Here is a 23,602-nt window from a genome sequence, read left to right on the forward strand (position 1 = left end):
AAGGAACAGCCAAGTCAGCAGATCCTAGGATATTCTCACCTTCCGACATCCCTTTTTCCAAATGTTCCCTCTCTAAAGGGCTGTAGGAAAGTATATTTCAGAAGAGAAGAGAAGCCAAAGGGGAAAAAAAATGAGATCAGGTACTAAGAAAACATAGAAATTTGTCAATGTCAACTTGGAGGGAGGGAAGCTTCTACTGGATTTCCCTGAGGGGTTCTTCTTAGCCCTATTCTAATCAACATTTTTATTAATGGTTTAGATGAAGCTATATTTGTCAAATTTTCATATGGCAGGAAACTTAGAGAGACAACTAAGGACACTGGAGGATGGAGTCAGGATCCAAAAAGATTCTGACATTTCTGGAATGACAGGCCAAATCTAATAAGATTATTAATCACATTAATTGGGGTAAATGTAAAGTCCTAAACAAATACAACATACATATGTACAAGATAGGGGGGTGGGATGGGTAGGGAGCTGGCCAGACAAAAATGTGTCACTTCCAGATCTATGAGAGTCAATGGATAATGAAGAAGTAACCAGAAGTCTGATGTAGTCTCAGATTTCCTTTGGAGAGGCATTGTGTTCAGAAGGAGCTAAGTAGTACTGTATTGAGTTCAGTCACATTTTCAGAAGACTTTCAGCTGGAGAAAAACTGGAGACAGTCTATAAAAGAGTAATCAGAATAGTGAAAGTCCTCAAGGTCATGAGATGCAAGAATCAGCTGAAGGGACTGAACACATGTAGACCTCAGGACTATGAAATTTTTCTTCAAGGAATTGAATGGATGTTATGTGGAAAAAAGGGTTAGACCTTGTCTGTTTGGCCACAGAGGGATGAGCTAACATCAGTGAATGAAAGGTGCTTAGAAGTTTAGATTTGATATAAGGAAAACTTCCTAACAATCAGAGCTATCCACAAGTAGAATGTACCACCTCAGAAGGTTTGCATTTATAGGGGTCTTCAAAGACTACATTTCTCCTCTTTGTTCATCCCAATTTATCCTGTACATATGCTGTATGGATATAGTTGTTTACATGTTGTCTCCCCCCTTAGATGGTGGACTCCTTAGGAGCTGGGAGTGCCCTTTGTCTTTGAATTCCTGATACTCATCACCATGCCTGTCTCAGAGTAGGCACTTAATAAATGCTTACCTATTACCTGAATGACTAGGAGGGAGGTCTGCTCAGATAAGGGCTGTACTAAGCATCCTCTAAGGACTTTTCCAATTCTGAGTCCTATGTCCAGTAAAGGGGGGCCAGGGTGGTGACAGCCTAGAGAGCACTTTCAAGTATGAATCAACTGAAGAAACCTTTAGTTTAGCCTTAAGAGAAAAGAGTTTGGGGGGAAAGGGATTGCCATTTTCAAGTATTTAAAGGGCTGTCATGGGGAAGATGGAATGGACTTGCTTTGCTTGGCTCCAGGGGAGGAGTTTGGAATAATGAATGAAAGAGGCAGTGAGCTCCTGGAGAAGAGGGACTTCATTTGTTTTACTTTATATCCCAAACACTTTGCATAGTGCCCGGCACATAGTAGGTGCTTAATAAATGCTTCTAGATTTGACTTAAGAGGCAGGTTTAGGCTTCATGTAAAGGGGAGGGGGCAAATTTCTTAGGAGAGCTGTCAAAGAAAGGGGATAGTGAATTCACCATCACTGGAGGTCTTCACATGCAGACTGGATGACCACTTGTTGGAAATGTTATGGAAGGGTTTCCTAACCAGTCAAGGGTTGGGCAAAATGACTGCTAAGGCCCCATTTCAGCTCTGACTTTGTAGGAAAACAAAACAAAACCCAATCTCTTGATGGGTTTGCTTTTTTTCACTAGTCAATTGTCTTTCCCCTTATAGACACCTCTTAGTGTAGCTAAGAAAAAGTTAATTATGTCAAATGTCTTGCTCAGAGTGTCAATGGAGACTAAGCCTAGTTCATTACCCCTTGGGGCCTTCTATCTTACCTCTGGTGTCAGGGCATTGTTGTCAGAAGTTTGGCTGGACAGCAGAATGTGTGTGAATCCTTCTTCCTTCCGCACCACAATGTCTCGAAATCGACAATTGCTCTCATTTTGACGGACGCTATACCTGAGCCTCTTATCAAAGACGTAATCTTTGTCCCCTTCAATTTTCCTCTTCACAGGGCTATGCAAATGTAGACCTCCATTGGTCAAAGTGGAACCTTTCAAATTCAAAACAAATAAGACATGATATAGACGTATAGAATAGTCAGGGTTTAGGAGAGTTTAAGGCAGGTGTTCTTAACCCAGGGTCCACGAGTTTTTTAAAAGTATAATTATAGATAACTATATTTAAAACCATTATTCTAAGAAGGGGACCCCAGGCTTCATTAGACTGCCAGAGGGATTTACAAACAAATAAAAAAGGCTTAACCCCCCTCATCTACAGATGTGGATCTTAATTTTTATTAATTAATTATTGTCAATTATTTATTAATTTAGTTAATCAATCCTTTTTAGGCTTAATTAGGATAGCTATCCATTGGCTCAAAACAACAGATGGAGTCCTTGCCTTAATTTTATCAGATACGGGGTTTGCTGAAGTTACTGACAACCAGGAACCTTTTAGAAATGAAGTCTCATGAGTGGAGGAAGTATAGCCTGGTGCTCTAAAGAAAATGCAGCTATGCTCTCTCTCCCCATGAACTCTGTGCTCCCTTCTGAAGTCTTGTGTGGGTCCCTGAACTTGGGTCCTCAACCACCTGAGAAGAGGACAGTCATGAAAGCTTCCCTGAAAAAGTAATCTCTAAAATCCAGGTAAAAGATTAAATCTGAAATCCAAATTTGTTCTCCTTACAGGAAGACTCTGCCCTGCTCCCCACTAAGCTCTGCTCAGTTTGTACTGGAGAATGACCCATATGGTACCTCCAGTCATACTTCGGACAACAGCAGGGAATTGCTGCCAGGGCACTGGTTTCGCTACTGAAGGGCCAGCAAGTCTCAGCTAATGTGTATAGAGCTCCATCCATGCATCTCTGGAACCCAGTAAGCATGTACCTGGTATTACTCAATTGCCCTCACCGAGCCACTCCCCGTCTTTGGGAAGGCAATGGACTTCTGCTACTGGGTATGTGTACTGTATGTGGGAAGGTGAGGAAAGAGTCATAGTCTTCCCTAGGGAGAGCACAGCTGGTGAAAATCATATAATTGATGGTGTTTACTGAAGCCCTGGTTGGCCTCAGAGACAGAGAGAACAAGTCTTCTGGCCAGCTTACGTCCTTGAGTGTGTGTATGTGATTCAGATTAAAATAAGTTTCCTTGCCTAAAAAACTGTCTACACTCAAACTGATGCCCAGCAAGGGAAAAATGGTGGTGGGGGCTGCAGAAGGGGTAGATAGTGGAGGCAATATCACAGAATCTTGGATGTTGAGGGCTGGAAGGGACCTTAGTGATCTAATCTAACCCCTTTGTTGTTGTTTGAAGGAACTAACTGAGGACCAGAAGGAGAAGGTACTTCCTTAAGGTTTCTTAAGGATATACAAGTTCCTTAAGCCTTAAGGTTATACAAGTTATACAAGTCTCCTTGCCAAATAATCTCACCTCGAACAGAAAAGTACCAGGCAGAACAGAGATGGAGGAGAGCCCCAAATAGGCCGTTCTTTAGTGGCAAGTGAGTGAAAGAAGTGAAAACTTCTCAGACTATACTCTAAAATCTAGTAAGGCTTTGCATGGGAAACAGGTCCAAATTCCCCTTCACCAGAAATCATATGATTTATAAGGACTCAAAACGCAGAGTGGTAGGGAGTCACCCCTCTCCTCAGAGACACCTCAGCACAAGATATGCCAAATAAGGACAGAAGTGCTTTCTCAAATGTACATTGGGTGGTCTACTGTTTCCTTGTTCCAGTCCTTGAGGTAGATTTCTGCACTTAGATTATACACCTGACTTCTAGCCAATGGAAGGAAAGGGTCAGCAGGAGGGTGGGGGAGAATTCCTCATTAGGGATTTATAACTTTGTCATTTCCTTTTGTAAATTGCTGACCATTTGTCAAGAGGGCAGCTCTTTCTTGAGATAGTAATAAATCATTCTTTTCTGCTTTCTTCCTCGAGAAACATCTGAGTATTATTTGGGTAAGGATTTCTGTGGCACACAGTTTTTGGGGTGTACACAGAAAGGAAAAAGTAGTCTCCACCAGCTGTTTTGTAGATAAAGCAAGAAAGGCACTTATATACTGGGAATTCATGTTGCTTGTTCCACTTGGATCTGATAAATACTCAGGTGTGTCTATCCTAAGAAGCATTATCACTTCTGTTCAAATCAGATGGCACTGAAGTTTTGGAATAAGTCGCCTAGGACACTATCCTGAAGTCTCCTTAAGACTCTGCTGACTGCAGGTGGTGATTTCCAGGTGAGAGAGGAGAGAGTGAACAGGGACCCAGCAGTCTATACCAGGAATAGAACGATTACATCCAATGGGAACCACCCCCATGGGAAACTGACACCTTCTTAATCCCTTATTAAAGGGACTTTTCTTGTTAAAATCAAGTGCTGAGTGCCAAGAGGTAATTTTGTAATGGTGGTGTTGGGTTGAAGTCATAGTAAAAATAACAATAATAATGATAATGAAGAAAAAGGAGGAAGAGAAGATCAGCAATTTGAATTTCTATAGCACTTTAAAGTACTTTCCTGGGAGTCAAGATGGCAGAGTAGAAGCAGGACTTCCTGGTGGAGGAAGCCACTACGTGGCTCTGGCTTCCACCTTCCCCAATCCATGTAAAAGGGGACTCTGAACAAACTTTGGAGCTACAGAACCCACAAAATGACACAGAGACGCTAACCTCCAGCTGAGGACAGCCCGGCAGCTCAGCAGGAATCGGCCAGCACAGCACTCTGGGAGCAGAGCACAGCCCCATGCCAAGGCTTCAGTCCCAGAGTGGGCCTGACCAGCCACCGGCTGGAGAGACACCAAATCACCAGCAGCTGTGGCTATTTCCAGATTCATCAACACATAGATGTGAAGGACAAAGTGAGAGGTCAGTGCAGTCTGGACTTTGAGACCAGTACTTGGGAGTGCATCAGCTTTTTGCCCCCAGGGTAAGAAGCCACTGAGATGCCACCTGGTGCTACATTGCAGCTTCAGCTCCTGACCTGCAGAGAGTAGGGGGACCAAGCACCAGTCTGAGAGGTAATCGCTCTTGCTTTAACCTGCTTGGATCTGGATTGCAGTCCAGGGTGGAGGTCCTGGGGTTTGTGACCAGCTTGCCAGAGCATGTGGAGGTTTCAGCAAGGGCACCCAACTACTACCTCCGGCAGCTGAGAAAACCCCAGTGTTTAGGACAAAAGCTCCTCTGTCTGGTGGCAGAGTCCTACTGTGGCAAAAAGCCGAGGAGTCAAGTGACTGAGGGGCGACATGACCAGGCAAAGGAAACAAAGCAGACAGAAGATTCCAACATTAGACTCCCATTTTGGGGACAAAAAGGAGCAAAGCATGGAACAGGAGGAAGACAGTGAAGTCAGAACTCCTGCACCAAAAGCTTCAAAGGAAAATAAGAGCTGGTTACAGGCCATAGAGGACCTTAAGAAGCAGATAAGAGAAGTGGAGGAACAATTGGGAAGAGAAATGAGAACGATGCAAGAATATTACGAAATGAGAGTAAACAGTCTGACTGAGGAAAACAGCACCTTATAAACAGACTGACTCAATTGGCAAAAGAGGCTCAAAAATGCAATGAGGAGAGGAATGCCTTGAAAAGCCAAATTTGCCAGATGGAAAAAGAATCTCAAAAGCTCAATGAGGAGAATTCTTCCCTTGGATTTAGATTGGAGCAAAGGGAAGCTAGAGACTTTAAGAGAAATCAAGACGATGTTAAACAGACCCCAAAAAATGAAAGAATAGAAGGCAATATGAAATATCTCATGGGAAAAACCACTGACCTGGAAAATAGAACCAGGAGAGATCATTTTAAAATTATTGGACTACCTGAAAGCCATGATCAGGGAAAGAACCTAGAAATCATACTCCAAGAAATTCTCAAGGAAAACTGCCCTGATGTTTGGAACCAGAAGGCAAAATAGAGGTTGAAAGAATCTACCAATCACCTCCTTAAAAAGATCCCAAAAAGAAAACTCCTAGGAATATTATATTCAGGATCCAGAATTCCCAGATCAAGGAGAGAATATTACGAGCAGCCAGGAAGAAACAATTTGAATATTGTGGAAACACAATCAGGATAACCCAGGATCTGGCAGCTTCTACACTGAGGGATAGAAGGGTCTGGAATAGGATATTGTGGAGGGCAGAGGAGCTGGGATTAAAACCAAGAATCACCTACACAGCAAAACTAAGTATCATCTTTCAGGGGTAAATAAGGTCATTCAGTGGAATAGAAGACTTTTCAAGCATTTTTAATGAAAAATACAGAGTTGAATAGAAAATTTGACATCCTGATACAAGAAGCAAGAGAAGCTTGAGAAGGTAAACAGGGAAAAGAAATCATAAGCCACTGATCAAAGTTGAACTATTAACATACCTACATGGAAAAACGATAATGGTTAGTGATGAAACTTTCCTCAGTATGAAAATAGTTGAAGGGAATAGAAATATATATGTCTATATCAGATCTGTGTATATATGCTTACAGGTATACATAGATAGAGGGCACAGGACCAATTTAATAGGAAGGGATGATACTTAAAAGGGGAAATTAAGAGGTGAGAAAGGAATATAATGAGAGGAGATGGAGAGAGACAGAATGGGGTAAACTATCTCATAAAGAAGAAGAAAGGGAAAATAGTTACAATGGAGGGGAAGAATAGGAAGGCAAAAGGGAATGGGTCAACCTTATTCTCACTGAATTTGGCTCAGGGAGGGAATGAAATACACACTAAATAGGGTATCTCACCCTACAGGAGAATAGGGGTAAGGGGATGAGAGAGGGGATGATGGAAGGGAAGGCAGGCTGGGGGGAAGGGAAGTTGGAAGCACTCACTTTTGAAACGGACAGGATCAAAATAGAGAATAGAACAAGTGGGTGGTGGGATAGGAGGGAGGGAAATATAGTCAGTCTTTTACAATATTACTACTATGTTAATGTTTTGCATTAGCTACACATGTACAATATATACTGAACTGCTTATCTTCCCAGTAAGGGTGGGTGACAAGGGAGGAAGGGAATGAATCTGGAATTCAAAGTTTTAAAATCAAGTGTTTAAAATTATATATACATATATACTATTATTAATAATATCTTACATGTAATTGGGAAAGAAAATATAGAGCCACTGAGGCATAGAGATCCACCATGCCCTATTTGAAAAGTCTTAGGGGGTATGGGAAAAGATATGGGAGAGAGCAGATTGGAGGAGGGGATATCCTATGGGACTGCTATTCTGGGGTGGTGGGTAGGGGAAAAACGGGGAGAAAATTTGCAACTCAAAATCTGGCGGAAACGAATGATGTAAATCAGAAGTTAATAAAGCTATTTGAAAAATGAAAAAAAAAATGAAGTGCTTTCCTGCCTTCCTAATAACAATTCTATGAGTAAGTAGTGCAAGCATCATCTAGTTTCTAAATATGAGGAAACTAAGGCTGAAAAAACATTAAATGCCCTGCCCAGGGTAATACAGATAAATGGTGAGAGCAGATTACAATTCTTCTTTTAAAAAATATCAAATTTCTCTTTGAAAACCTGGCCAAATGCACTTGAAGTCAATGTGAAAGTTGTAGCTCTTACTGTGCCAAATGATCAAGGTGTCATTGAGTGTGTTCAGGCAACAGAGAAAAGAACATGGCAAAAGATTACCCAAGTCTCACATGACGGGAATATGTATATATGTATATATGTATATATGTATATATATATATATATATCATCCAGTTTTTACCTTCTTCCCCATACTTCTAAATTAGTTGTACTCTAGCTGCAAAATTATGGCATCTGGAGTGGGACATTCCAGAAGGAATCTAACCTGGTCTATAGGACCCTAAGGAGAGGTTGGTTCATTTTTAGATCAGGTTTAGACAATAATCATTTATGAACCCTTCCCTTAAGGAGTAAATTAGGCTCTTAGGGCAAAGTTAGTAGTAGTAGTCACTGCCCTCTGGGGAGGGCAATTCTAGCAAAAGTTTGGGAATGTTTCTATTATTATTTCTTTTCCTTCTCCCTCTTTTTATTTTTTTTTCTTTTTCCAAAAAGTTGGGAAAATTTACTTTTCATCCAGTGTGGTTTTCATTTTTGATTTCTTGAAATGTAGTTCTGAAAAGACAGGTTTTTAAAAGCCCATTGTGTTTTAAATGGAGTTGGCATTCACTGAATGGACAATAATAGCCCCAATTCCAGCCTCTGTGGTTCATTATTTAGGTTTGGTGGTTTAGAATGAATGTAAATACCAATTGTTTTCTATTCTGGCCAGAAACTCTTAAGGCTTTTCCCCTCCCAGAATGAAATCTTTGTGATAGTAAATTGGGATATCTTTAGTCCCAACTCTCTCCCAGTCCTTAGTCATTGAATTGATGTGGCCTCAGACAAATTGAGACCTGGGAAAGACCTTACTTTAACCTACTACATCCTGGATCATAGCCAGTCATCTTGACCTTTATCTTGTCACTGGAGAACTCTGGAGGACAGAATGAAGCCTATGACTTTGCACTGCTCTGACCCACTCATATCCAATTCACAAGGAAGTCAAGAGATCACCCTCATGATGTCATTGGTCCTCTTCAAGAACAAAGGAAGAACAATCCTTTTCTGATTTTTCCAGTGCACAGTGACCCTTCCCTACTCTGAGAACTTAAAAGTTGGGATCACATCAGTTTGGGACTGTATTGTTCTGCTGTGCATCCTGCCTCCCTTCCTGGACTTTGAGATCCTTGAAGACAAGCATGTCTCTTTATACCCAGTACCCAAAACAGGACTATGCACACAGCAGGTGTATACCTCAACAAATTACATTTGCCAAACATTTATTAAGCCCTTCTATGGGCAACACCTTTTCCTAGGTGCTAATGATACAAAGATGAAAGGAGTTTACATTTTACTGAAGGATGGGACAACATGCACACAGATAAGTAAGGAGTATATGGCAGGTAGTAAGGAAACCAAAGAGAGATCAAAAGTGTTCTAAGAAATTTGAAGGACGAAAAAGAACACTTTCAACAAATACTTGACTGGCATGGCACTGTCCTACTCTGTCATTCAATTCAACATGTATATTTATGTAGTGTGTGTGTAGGGAAGAGGGGTTGTGTTAATCAAGGGATCCCTTTTTAAATTATTTCAGACAACCCATTTGATGAAATTACAGGAAATTAGTCGCAGATAACAGAAATAATGAGATGTTATGATTTTTAAAGTAAGTATAAAGTAATGTTTACACTTTTTTTTACTCCTTTAGGATGTGAAGGAGTTCTTCAATTAAATTTGATGCAACTGTATGATAGCTAACCATTGTTTTGGCAAAGGATTAACCAGTTGGCCCTTTAAAAGCAAAACATACTCTCTGGGAAGTCTGTTGAGGAAGGAGGCAGCTCTGGGGAGAAGAGAGTCATTTGAGAAAGAAAACTCTTATTCTCAAAAGGGAATTACTCCTCATCTATTAGGGAGCAGAAAGGACTACTTTCCCTCCTTTCCTACCCCCATTAGCCATAGCATCTTACAGTGGAGCTACTCACCCAGTATGCTAGGAAGAGAATAGGTCCAAGGAGAGCACACCCAGCAGAGATGCTGTACCATGGGGAAACAGCATGAAGATACCATGAGAAGAGAAAGGACATTCATCAGGGTCTTAGAATATCAGAAACAAGTTGCTTTGGCCACACATACCCCCTAAATGCATGCCCCTCTACTAGCACACTCTCTTTGAGTGTCCAAACTTTTCCCTGATTCTTGGTGTATTTGTGGGAAAGGACATCTTAGGTTCAAAGGGAGTCTTACAAGGCCATCTCATTAATGTCTTTGTACTGAACTAACTGTAGCAACGGGCTGACTGTTTAAGGTAAATATACTGGAAGAGGTCCAGGAGTGAGTTGTAAGAGAACATCCCCATAGTGTACCTTAAACCTGGGTAGTTGTCCCTCAAACACACTCAACCTGTGAGCATGATTCATGAAACATCTCAGAAAGAGTACTACATTTATTAGTAAACCAAAAAGAGCCACTCAAAACTAAACTTCTTAGGGTTTTGATATTTCATTCCTAAATGGGCCACTGTCCTGCCTTGATTTCTGTGGAGCTACTGAGCTTCTCAATTAGAAGGCTAAAGCCAGGGGGGTGGGAGACGTTCACCAAAGGGTCTTTCTTTGTCTAGGTTAGGGGTGGGGAACCTGAAACCTCAATATGGCCCTCTAGGTCCTCAAGTGTGGCCCTTTAACTGAATCCCAACTTCACAGAACATATCCCTTTAATAATAGGATTTGTTCTGTAAAACATGGACTCAGTTAAAATGCTGCTCCCAAGGACCTAGAAGGCTACACATGACCTCAAGGCCGCAGGTTCCCCATCCCTGGTCTAGGTTCTGCCAAGGAGATGAAACATAAAACCCACAGAATATTAGACCTAAAAAAGGAAACCACTGTCCAGGATTCCAGCCTTCTTGCTTTACAAATAGGGGAAACTTATGTCTAAAGAGATGTGATTTATCCAAGGTCACACAACTAAGTGTTGGAGACAGTAATAGAAGTCAATGCTAAGTCCACCATGCTCCATTCTCCCTGCTGCCTTTCCCAAAAGAAGGCATCTTTTGCTTCCTAAGAGAACCTAAGGAACACCCTCATTTATATGCCTCACTGGTCAATTTCTTCGTCTGATAGACTCATTATCACTTTAACAACACCAAATGCTGGTGCAATGCATCAGAAATCCATAACTCTCCTGAAATTATGTAGAATAATCCATCTCAAAATCACTTTTGGGGTGGAGTCAAGATGGCGGAGTAGAAGTAGGACCTCTGAGCACTCCAGCTTCCACCTTACCCAATCCATGTAAAAGGAGACTCTAAACAAACATTGAAGCTACAGAACCCACAAAATGACACAGAGAAGCTAACTTCTTGCTGAGGACAGCCTGGTAGGCCAGCAGGAATCAGCCAGCACAGTGCTGTGGGAGCTGAGCCCAGGCCCATGAAAGCCAGAGGTTTTAGCTCCAGGGCAGACCTGACCAGCCGCCAGCAGGAGGGACTCTAGATCACCAGTAGCCATGGATGACTCCAGAATTATCAACACATAAATAATAAGGACAAAGTGAGAGGTCAGTGCAATATGGACTTTGGGATCCAGTAGTTGGCAGTGCCTCAACTTTTGCCTCCAGGGTGAGAAGCCGCTGAGAACAGCAGTGCAGCCACATGACAGCTTCAGCTCCTGGCCTGCAGACTGTAGGGGGACCAAGCGACCATTCTGAGGGACCTCATGCTTTAACCTGCTTGGATCTGAATTGTGATCTAGAGTGGAGGTCCTAGGGTACATGACCACCTTGCTAGAGTGTGCGGAGGCTTCAGAGAGGGCACCCAACTAATACCTCCGGCAGCTGAGAAAACCCCAGCGTTTGGGACGAAAGCTCCTCTGTCTGGTGGCAGAGTCCTACTGGGGCAAAAAGCCCAGGGGGCAAGTGACTGAGGGGCAACATGACCAGGCAAAGGAAACAAAGCAGACAGAAGATTCCAACAATACACTCCTAATTTGGGGACAAAAAGGAGCAAAGCATGGAACAGGAGGAAGACAGTGAAGTCAGAACTCCTGCACCAAAAGCTTCAAAGGAAAATAAGAGCTGGTTACAGGCCATAGAGGACCTTAAGAAGCAGATAAGGGAAGTGAAGGAAAAATTGGGAAGAGAAATGAGAACAATGCAAGAAAATTACGAAATGAGAGTCAACAGCCTGACTGAGGAAAATAACACCTTAAAAAATAGACTAACTCAATTGGCAAAAGAGGCTCAAAAAGGCAATGAGGAGAATCATTCCTTCAGAATTAGACTGGAGCAAATGGAAGCTAATGACTTTATGAGAAATCAAGATGCTGTTAAACAGATCCAAACAAATGAAAGAATAGAAGGCAATGTGAAATATCTCATGGAAAAAACCACTGACCTGGAAAATAGAACCAGGAGAGATAATTTAAAAATTATTGGACTACCTGAAAGTCATGATCAAAGAAAGAATCTAGAAATCATCCTCCAAGAAATTCTCAAGGAAAACTGCCCTGATGTTTTAGAACCAGAGGGCAAAATAGAGGTTGAAAGAATCCACCAATCACCTCCTGATAAAGATCCCAAAAAGAAAACTCCTAGGAATATTATAGCCAGGTTCCATAATTCCTAGATCAAGGAGAGAATACTACAAGCAGCCAGGAAGAAACAATTTGAATATTGTGGAAACACAATCAGGATATCACAGGATCTGGCAGCTTCTACACTGAGGGATCAAAGGGCTTGGAAATGTGATATTCCAAAGGTCAAAGGAGTTAGGATTAAAAGCAAGAATCACCTACCCAGGAAAACTGAGTATCATGTTTCAGGGGAAAATATGGTCATTCAGTGGAACAGAGGACTTTTAAACATTCTTGCTGAAAAAAAACAGAGTTGAATAGAAAATTTGACATCAAGATACAAGAAGCAAGAGAAGCATGGGAAGGTAAACAGTGAAAAGAAATCATAAGGAACTTATCAAAGTTGAACTATTAACATTCCTACATGGAAAAATTATCATTGTAACTGATGAAACTTTTCTCAGTATGAAAATAGTTGAAGGGAATAGAAATATATGTGTGTATGTCTATATATGAGGGTATATGGGCATATGAATACATATGTGAATGTGTGTATATATGTTTACAGGTATACATAGATAGAGGGCACAGGACCAATTTAACAGGAAGGGATGATACTTAAAAGGGGAAATTAAGAGGTGAGAGAGGAATATAATGAGAGGAGATGGGGAGAGACAGATTGGGGTAAACTATCTCATAAAAAAAGAGGCAAGGGAAAATGGTTACAACGGAGGGGAAGAATAGGAAGGCAAATGGGAATGGGTGAACCTTATTCTCACTTAATTTGGCTTGGAGAGGGAATGGAATACACACTAAATAGGGCATCTCACCCTACAGGAGAATAGGGGGAAAGGGGATGAGAGGGGGGATGATGGAAGGGAGAGCAGGCTGGGAGAGAGGGAAGTTGGAAGCACCCACTTTTGAAAAGCTACAGGATCAAAGTAGAGAATAGAACAAGAGGGAGGTGGGATAGGAGGGAGGGAAATATAGTCAGTCTTTTACAATATATCTACTAGGTTAATGTTTTGCATTAGGTACACATGTACAACCTATACTGAACTGCTCATCTTCCCAGTAAGTGTGGGTGACAAGGGAGGAAGGGAATGAATCTGGAATTCAAAGTTTTAAAATCAAATGTTTAAAAAAGAAAATATATATATATATATATATACATATATATATATATATAATGTGCATATATATATACATATATATGTGTGTGTATATATATATATATATATATATATATACTATTATTAATACTATTTTACACATAATTGGGAAATAAGATATACAGGCACTGGGGCATAGAGATCCAACATGGCCTACTGGACCATGGGTATGGGAGAAAACATGGGAGAAGGCAGATTGGAGGAGAGGATATCCTGTGGGACTGTTATTTTGGGGAGGTGGGTAGGGGAAAAACAGCGAGAAAATTTGTAACTCAAAATCTAGTAGAAATGTAAATCAGAAGTTAATAAAGCATTTGAAAAATGAAAAAAAAAGAATAATTCATCTCTTTCCAAGTAATGACCACACATAACTTATGGGAAGTACAGAGCACAGTATGATGAAGGGAATATCTTGGGAGTCAGGAAGCACAGGATTCAGGGCCTCCTTCTCACACACACACACTGGCTGCAGGACCATGAGTAAGCCAGTTAATCTTTCAGCGTCTCAGGAAACTCCCTGAGTCTAAGCTTCAGGTGAGTTATTGATCTGACCTGGCAGAGGGAGTTCCCACTCTGGGAATTCCCCAAACCTATGAAATCACAGATTCTTTCTCAGGACATTTTAAGTAGTAGCACAGACAACTTTATACACACAACCTCATTTGTTTCTCAGTAGGACCTTGTGAGATAGTTGCTATAGGTATATTTAATCTCCATTATACTGAGGCAGAAATCAAGGTTCCCAGAAGCTGAATGACATTCATTGTCAAATGGCTAGTGAGTGTCAAAGACAGAATTTGAGCCGAGGTCTTCCTTACTGCAGGTCTGACTTTCAGAGGTGGGATCTGAACCCAGGTTTTCCCCAATGCCAAATCTAGCTTGATGTCTTCAACATCAGGCTGCCTCTCTGAAGGAAACACAATTGTTTAATTAAAAGGCTTTGAGTGATTGGAGTCAATTCATTAAGGTTAACCTCCAGCTTCGGTCTGGGAGAAGAGCTTCCTAATGCAAGCTGCCAGCCTCACTCACAGCCTGCATTCTGTCTGGATTTTATGTGCTTGCTTGTATACAGCTCATCAAATTAGGAGATTAGCTCTCAAATGACTACTTTCTCTGAGAGAAAGGCAGACAGGGAGAGCCTGGGAGCATTAACTCTTTCAGGGCACTACAAAGCAATTCCAGGCCTTACTCCTAGGGCCTAAAAGAGTTAAGATGCCTCCCTGAGTATTCTAACCTGATTACTGGCGATTGGAATCAGAATTCTCTAAATCATTCTGGGCACTAAAAACCATTACAGGCCTGCATAGTGCTTGATGGGGTGTGACAGAACATCTTGGGGGAGCATTTCAATTAGTGTAGTGGCAACCACACTGGCATACCCAGGATGGCTGCTAGCATAGATTCTTAGATCTGCTTTACTAGGAAAGATGACTGTTCAAGGGGTCAACAATCTTTTTTAAATTACATTCACTAGTTCAAGGGAAAAGTCAGCACCAAAAATACAACCAGATAGAATACAAGCAGAGAAATGAAGACCAACAGACAGGGCTCTGACTGCCTGAATCAACTATATGCTCACTCTCTGGATCCAGAGAGCCTTTACATCTGAGCAGTCAGGGAGCTCTGAACATATGGCCACTCAGAATCTCAACCAGGGAATAACAAGATTCTTCTCATAAATGAGCCCCCAAAGCAAAATACCAGCTCAGAGCACATATACACTTCTCAGAGCCAGAAGGCATCACAACCCTCCTGACTCAGTGCCTAATTAGAAATTAGCAAAAGGTGTGAAAGCCTTCCCACAAGCAAGCCTCCCCTAAGTCAGTTTCCCTTAATGGGCTCCATTGAGGCCTATCAGAGGAAGACCTGAAATCCCATTAACATTACAATTAGCCTTTCCCTTTTCCCTTAGGGTAAGGGTCACTGCAAATGCATCCCCCACATACACTGTGCCAGGACACCTGTCTCAGACTCCATGCATGCTTCTGATCCCTTCCTGTCCCCTCCTTGATATTCTCTTCCCTTGACTTCTATGGCTGTTCTTTTCCCACTGGTGGAGTTCCTGCCAAGGTCCCCATTTGGGGGTGAGGAGGGAGCAGGCCAAGCAACCTTCATTCCCCTCTTGGCCCTACTTCTGAGTCTCCAGAGTTCAACACCATATCTCAGTGCCTGAGGCCTCGTCATCCTGTAACATCCACCTTTACCTTCCCGTCCCTCTCCCATGCCATCCCTCTTCTCCCATTGCTGAGTCCCACTCTAGGCCTCCATTTTGGGGAGGGACCCAGGTCACCAACCTTCATTGCCCTCCAGGCTCTGCTTTTTACTCTCTGGGCTGTGATGCCATGCCTCTACAATGTGGTTACCTTTTCCCCATTTTCCCTCATCAACCCTCCCACCTACCTCCAGCTTTTCATCTTCCTTTTGTGTTATCTTCCCTACTTGGAAGGTAAGCTTTCTGAGGACAGGGACTGTCTTTCTTTTGGCTTCTATTTGGATCCCTAGGGCCTGGCACATAATAAGCACTTAAAGATTTCTTGCCTTACCTTCTTGGTTTTCCTCAAATGTCTTTAGCTCATTTTACTCAAGCTCAGAGCTGGAAGAGAGCCCTAAAGCCATCTAGTCCAACCCATACATGGTCAAGACCATTCTCAACAACACCCCAACAAGGGGTTACCCATTGCTGTTGCTCCCTTGTTCTTCAACACTTTCTTCCTAAGTGTGGGTTTCCCACTTCGGCCCCTTCTCTTATCTTTCTAGTTTCTACTCTTTAGTGATCTTAAGGAATGTAGGTAAAAACAATCTCTTCTGCCTTATTTTGCATTAGTCAGTTAACAAGCATTTATTAATCTCTAGCTATATCCAGGAACTGTGGTAAGTGCTGATCATACAAAGAGAGACAAGTAAGTACGTGGTCTGTTTTCACAAATAGTTTTCACTCCCTTTTCTACACTACACCTTGTACAATTCAGCCAAACTGGAGCCTTTGCTTTCTTTGGTTTCATACCTCCCTACATTCACACAAATTGCCTCATGCCTAGAATAGATTGTGCATCCATTTCTTTCCTTTTGTTCAAGAGGTACCTCTTCCATGAAGCCTTCCCTGGATCTCTTATCCCTCAAGGCACCAGGCCTAGGGTCAAGAAGACCTTGGGTCAAATTTGACCTCAGACCCTTACTAGCTATGTGTCCCTGGGCAAGTCACTTAATCTTTGTCTTTCTCAGTTTCCTCAACTGTAGAAGGTGGATAGTAATAGCACCTACCTCTCAGGACTGTTGTGGGGATCAAATGAGATAATATTAGGAAATGCTTAGCATAGTATCCAGCACACAGTAGGTGCTTAATAAATGTTTGTTCCCTCTGCTAACCTGACCTAAGCAATTAAAAATTTTACAAGTTGTATTAGAGTTAGAGATCAGCTACTGAGATCTCATCTCCTCTTTCCTAGTTCTCTCATTTGAGTGCCGATAAAGAAAAATGAGGACCACTAGAAAGTCGTGAGTGGTAACTGAGGACAACTGGAAAAATGGCCAGGAAAGTGCCAAAGGGTAACAGGGCCAAGAGAATGACTCTGAAGATGGGAATGACTTATCCTGCACAGGGGAGATGGTGTAATGGAAATGCAGATTTAAAGATCTTCCCTGCCCCTAGGCTAAAGTGCACCAGAAGCCTGGGGAGGGAGGCTTGTTTTTCAGTAGATACTTTTTGATTGGCCAGTGGGTCAATAAGGTTGTTACATTCTCTGAGCCAGGAGAAGGCTATATAAGCCCTGATGTGTAGCTTTGTTTTGGGACTCACTTTGAGAAGTGTTCTGTGATTTGATCTGAATTCTGGGAAGCCGTTGTTGAGAGTCCCCTGGCTTTGAAAAACCCAGAATGTGGAAACCCAGATGTTGACTGGGTATGGATATAATGGTTGGACAGTTTGGAAATCTGTCTACTTGATGTTTCTGTCTTGATAATTATGCCTGTATACTTTGAGGTTCAGGGTGCTGACCTTTTCTCCTGAACAAGGTAAACGATATATGTCTGACTGATTAAAGTAAGCTTGTTAACCCATTTTGAGTTGCTTTCCTTTAACAAAGCAGATCCAAGAACCTGTGGTAGCTGCAAACCCTGAGGACGCTTGGGGTGCTTGCTGCTACAGATGGCACAGAAATAACTCAAGAACATTAGGGACCCATCCTTGCTTGGCCTGAGAGACTGGTGGACCAAGAGTCCAATGTACAGAGCTGAGAGCCCTGTGGAGATGCTGGAAGTTTGGGGAGCAGCAGTCTGTTGGCCTCTTTCATCAGTGGTGAACAGTGAGCCAAGGAAGGATTCGGAGGACAGCCTTTACTAGAGGAGCCCAAATACCCAGGGGTGTCAGTCACTGGCCTTTATATGTGTCTTTGAGAATGATGACTGCTCACTAAGAATCATTTCAGGACCTGTTTGCTCTGCACAACTGAGAGTTGTGCACTTGGAAAAGGAAAGTTGATCTTATATAGAGCGATGGGTACCGTGCATATTTTTGCCCAGATTTCCTCAGTGGAGGACAGGAACCAAGTGAAGAGGAAGGATGCCCCAGAGCACACTGAGAATAATCCTGTTGTGGCAGGAGTCTCTGAAACAAGGCTTTGGTTATCCATGTACTTGTCTCACACCCCTACTATACCATAAATTCCTTGGGTTATAGAATGTCATACTTTTCAACCATACTGAGGCAATGAAGAGTACTGGATCTGAGGTCAGAGGGCTGGCTTCACATCCTGGCTCCACCACTTAGTATATATATGACCCAAGTCACTCAGTTTCTCCAGTCTCCTATTCCTTGTCCTAAAACAAGAAGGATGTGACCAGAGGACCATTCAAGTCCCTTCCAGCTCTAATTATGATTTTATGGAAACCATCAAAAAGCACATAACTTGGCACACAGTAGGTGATTAATATATGCTTGCTGAACTAAATTAAATGGAATTGGGAAGAATCTGGTCAAATCTGTGCTGTAGTATAGTGAAATAATAATAGTTCACATCTCTCTAGTTCTTTAACTTTGAAAAATCATTTCATTACAGAAAACTTCAGAGGTATACAAAGGAAGTATTTTGTTTCCGTTTTATTTCTGATCTGGGTCTCTGATATTCATCACTGCAAGAAATTCCTTCCACCAACACAAAAGGGCAACTTCCCTCTAATATATAGTCTTAGAGAGTCGTCTTGGGGCACTGAGGGGTTAACTGATCTGGCCAGGGTAACCCAGTCAGTATGTGTCAAAGGCAGGTTTGAACTCAGACCTTCCTGACCCCATGGTCAGCCCTCTCTATCCATTATACCTCACTGCCATTTTATACAGGAGGGAACTGAGACTCAGACGGGTGAAAGGATTAAAATCTAAGTCTTCTTGATAAGCAGGTATAACAGTCTACTATACCACATTGCCTTTCAGAAGTGGTTCAGCTTAAAAATATAAACAGGCTTAATCCTATTTAGACAAATCTATGGATAACAGACTCCTAACAGGTTATACCTGATTACCTAGTCTTATGAGGGCCTTTGAGGTCCCTTCTATTCAGAGGTAGGTAGACTGGCTCTCAAAACCCAATAGTTAAATTTTCAAGGTAAGCATTTAGGTCTTGGAAATTGGCAAACTCTACAAATTAGGGTTTGAGTTATTGTTTTGTTGTTTGTCTAGACTTGAAGAAAATGTTAATAATGAGTATTAAATTGGGTCATGTGTACTTTTTATTTCTGGAGAGCTGGTTGTTAAATATTTACCAGCACACCACTGCTTCAGTTCTATTACCACAGATTTACTTTCACCAAACAACAACTCGTTTCAATTCAATAAATATTTATCAAGTGCCAACTATGTGTCAGGCACTCAGCGTACAAATGTCCAACTTTTTACATAATTCACCATCAGAGAATCTCTCCATAGATGACCCTGCCCCTCTCCTTCCAAAATAACAAAATAAACAAACAAAAAACCCTTCAATTATCACAGAAGGGAAGTTTATCTGACTTATACAGATATGGATTTTTTTTTTTTTTGCTGTACTACCTTGGGGTTAGCTGGAGGTGTTATCTAAGGTCCCTTTAAACTGTGTGATCTTGTGAGTTCAGGTGGGATGAAGGTTCCTGAAGAAGAAAATATTAAAGACAGTTTCCAAAATGATCTCCTTCCCTAAAGGACAGAGGCATTCAACTTTATTGGTTAGTTAAGGACTACCTGGGGCGGTAACATGACTGGATTAAGAGTCAGTCTGCCTCCAAACTGCCTAGATAGCTCTAAGGTCTAGAGACAGCAAGGTGGGGCAATGGATAAGGTGCTAGGCCTGCAGTCAGGAAGACCTGAGTTCAAATTCAGTTTTAGGCACTAATTAATCACGTGGCACTGGGAAGTCACTTCAGCTCTGTCTAACTCAGTTTCCTCAACTGTAAAATGGGGATAATAATAACAGCTATATGCCAGGTTTGTTGTGAAAATCAAATGAGATAATATCTGTAAAGCACTTGGCACATAACAGGCATTTAATAAATGTGTGTTTCCTTCCTTCCCTGGGCAGGTCACTTAACTTTTATGAGCCCCATTTAATTTTAGATAAAATGGACAGAGTAATAGAACCTTCCCCATATGTTTCTTGTGTGTTCAAATGCTTATTGTGTACTTGTTGCTTGTATAAGCCATTGAACATCTCTAGTTAAAAATGAGCAAAATTCAGATTTTCTCAAAACTGGAGCCCTGGGCAGGGAAAAACAAGAGTGATAACAGATGATTATCAGAGAGATGCCTTCAGGATTGGGCCCAGTCCTCTAGGCCATCATGCTGAGCAATGTAATGCCAAACTGGAGAAGAACAGATGGGAGGCACAACTTGCTTCACAAAGTCCCATCAAAAAGACAACTTAAAAGGAATTTATTTTTTCACTGTCGTCAACCAACTTGACAAAACAGTCCCTCTCAATTACGGGATCACCCAGAAAACAGACAGCAGCAGACTGAGTGCTGAAAATAAGAAAGAAGAGAAGGAACTCACTTGTATGAAGCCTTAACAGATGTTGTGAACATTTACAGATGGGACAGGGAAGTGGGAGACGTTGTACGTGTGAACAAGTGGGCAGGTCACCTGTGAAGGGAATGCAAAAAGGCAATAAGATGATTTGGGATGTTTTCCTATATGAAAAAGGAGAAAATAAAACAAGGGCAAGCCAGGAACAAGTCCAGCATTTCCCTGTTAGTAATTCAGAGTGATTTCTCTTCAGCTATTAGAAGGTGGCTGGAAGCTTGTCTGTGCTGGGAGTTTCTGGGCGTCCAGGCTAGGTAAACACCAGAAGGATTCATAGCAACTTAGTGAAAGAAGGGAACTTGGAAGGCATCTAATCCATCTCCCATCCAGTGAACAGCAATCTCATTCGTGGTATCCCTGACAACTCCAAACATCTGAATTAGAACTTCGATATCCATAGTCCGGCTAGATCATTTTATAAGAAGTAAGCTGAGGTTCAGAAAGTGGAAGGCCAAGGTCAGAGAAGGAGTTAATGGTAGATCAAGGACGAGAACCCAAGTGTGTTTGCCCAATATTGGCATGAATATTTCTACTGATTGCTGATGGATGACTAGCTCACTGCCTCCCAAAGCAGTCTATTTCCTGGTAGTCAAACTCTGATTTAAAAAGATTCTCTCATATAGCTCTATGGTTTTATAAACCCTAATCTGACCTAATCTCTCTCCCTTCACAATTAACCAGTTAGTTCTACAATGCACTAGCTTCCACTCCTGATTTCTTTGTCCCCTTGTCCTATCACTGTTTAAGCCAACAGTCTTCAATAATGGCTCACCCCCATCTCCTTCTCTCCTTCCTCTTCCAAGTGCCTGAACACTGTAAAAAGAAATCAGAAAAGCATGTTGACTGGATCCCCTATAAATTAACATTATGTAACCTAAAATGGGTACATCTTCATCAAGAAACCTGCAGGTAGCAGCCTAAGAATCAAAAACAAAAATGTCGGATAAACTGTCACACTCCCCAGAGCAGCTATTCTGGGTCTTGTCTTCTCCTCCCAAATTCCACCCCTACTTTCATTCATCTCAGTAGGTGACCCCAACTCCTATTTTACTGAGAAGATTGAAACATTTTCGTTCATTCTCTACATCTTTATTCCAGTCTTTTAGGATTAGGCAGTCTTTCTCCTCACCATGGTTAACCTCTTTATTTCAGTTCTTGACTCCATTCCGCTCTCATCTCCTCTGGGACCTTGACCCCAAAAATCTTTCTTTTTCTCTCTAATCTTCAAACTTTTCATCTAGTATTAAACTCACTATTGCCTATAAACACGTTCAGATTCCCCCTATGCTTAAAAAAATGTTGAAATTGCCATTCCCTTAAGTTACTACCCCATGTTTCTTGTCATTCAAAGCCAAACTCTTAGTATGGATAGTCTACAGTAACTGCTTCTAATTCACCACTGGTTCACTTATGCAGAGGACAAAGATTACCCTCTTAAATTTGGCTTCTGACTCTACTACTAACAAAAACTACTCTCCAAGTCACTAATGATCTCTCTCTTTCTTGTTACATTTAATTTTTTTTAATTTTCTCAATTTCATATGAACAGAAATTTTTAACATTCTTTTTTTTTCAAATTCTGAGTTCCATAGTTTTTCCTCCCTCCTTCTCTCCCCTTTGAGAAGGCAAGTGATTTGATATAGATTAAACATATGCAGTCATGCAAAACATTTCCATATTAACCATGCTGCAAAAGAAAATGCAGATCAAAAAAAAAACCCAAGAATAATAAAGTTTAAAAGGTATGCTTCAATCTGCATTCAGGCTCCATCAGTTATTTTTCTCTGGAGGCAGATAGAGTTTTTCATCTGAAGTCCTTTAGAACACTAATGGTGGCTTAACTGCTAAATCTCAGGCCTCATTCACCTTTAACATTCTGTAGCATTTGACCTTGTTAAACGCCCCTTCCTTCTGAATATGCCTTTTCCTTTTGGTATTTCTGAAAATGTGTTCTTCCACTTCATCATGTGCCCTTAATCCTATCCCCTCCCATCTTTTCCAGAAGATCACAACTTCCCAAATTCCCCTCCTCAAATCTTCAACCTTTCCCTAATTACAAGTTCCTTCCCTACTGACTTTAAAAATGCCCAAGTCTTCCCCATAGCCTTCATGAGACTCCACTCATATTACTAGATCTCTCCTTCCTTTCTCAAACTCCTAGAAAAAAAAATGCCTATGCTGTTTGCTTTCCCTTCTTCCCTTCTCACTCCTCAACTTTGTCCCTCAACAGAAACTGCTCTCTCCCATGTTATCAATGATATTTTAATGAACAGATATGATGGGCTTTTCTCAGTTCTCTTCCTTTCTCAACCTATTTGCTGAATTTAGCATTACTTATTATTACTTATATTTAGCCTTTTCTCCTAGATAGTCTCTCATCCCTGGGTTTTTGTAATATTACTCTCTCCTGGTTCTCCCCCTACACATTTCACTGTTCTCTCTCCACCTCCTTTGCTGGCTGATTGTATGTAAACATGTAGACATACATATGTGTATGTCTATATATGTATACCTGTACATGCACATACACAAATGTGTATAGATACCTTGTATGTACACAATGTATAAATACATGTGTGTATAGACCTGCATTTGTGTGCATATATGTGTATGCACACACTTACATGTGTATGTATATATACATATATTTGCACATGCATGTATATGCATCTCTCTCTTGCTCTCTTTTTCTCTCTGTCTCTCTGAAAACACACTCCCTAAATGTGAGTATATTCCAAGGTCCTCTTAGCCCTCTTGTCTCTCCACATTCTCTCTCTTGGTAACTGCATCAGCTCTAGAAGCCTAACCAATCAATTATATATAAGTAGATGACTCATAGATCTATATGTTCATAGATCTACATGTCTCCTCTGAGCTTCAGTCTAATTACCTACTGGACATTTTAAATTGGATGTCCCAGAGATGTCTCAAAATCAACATATATAAAGGAAAATCACTGACTTTCTCCCTAAATTCTCCCTTCTTCCAAACTTCACGATTTCTGTTGAAGGTACCAACATTTGCCTCATTTCCCAGCTTCCTAACATGTCATTTGTACCATTATAATGCAAGCTCCTTGAAGGCAGGAACTGATTATGTCTTTCTTTATAACTCCAGCACTTGCACAGAATCAGACATATAGTAAGTGCTTCTGGTTGTGCTGTCTGTCCTTGGTT

General features: G+C 41.4%; 1 protein-coding gene across 2 annotated transcripts in view; it reads right to left on the reverse strand.

Annotated features, from left to right (window-relative positions):
• The window catches only part of CDYL2 (chromodomain Y like 2), a 248,763-nt gene that overhangs the window by 46,226 nt on the left and 178,935 nt on the right, over positions 1-23,602 (reverse strand). For both annotated transcript variants that reach the window (XM_069085876.1, XM_069085877.1), the window contains one exon: positions 1,956-2,173. In XM_069085876.1, the coding sequence (XP_068941977.1) occupies positions 1,956-2,173 (218 nt within the window). The remainder of the gene's footprint in view (positions 1-1,955; positions 2,174-23,602) is intronic.

Source organism: Petaurus breviceps, unplaced genomic scaffold (assembly GCF_028583685.1).
Source record: "Petaurus breviceps papuanus isolate PSGF00001 unplaced genomic scaffold, PetGlider_PUasm1.0 176, whole genome shotgun sequence".
In the NCBI taxonomy this organism is placed as follows: Eukaryota; Metazoa; Chordata; class Mammalia; order Diprotodontia; family Petauridae; genus Petaurus; species Petaurus breviceps.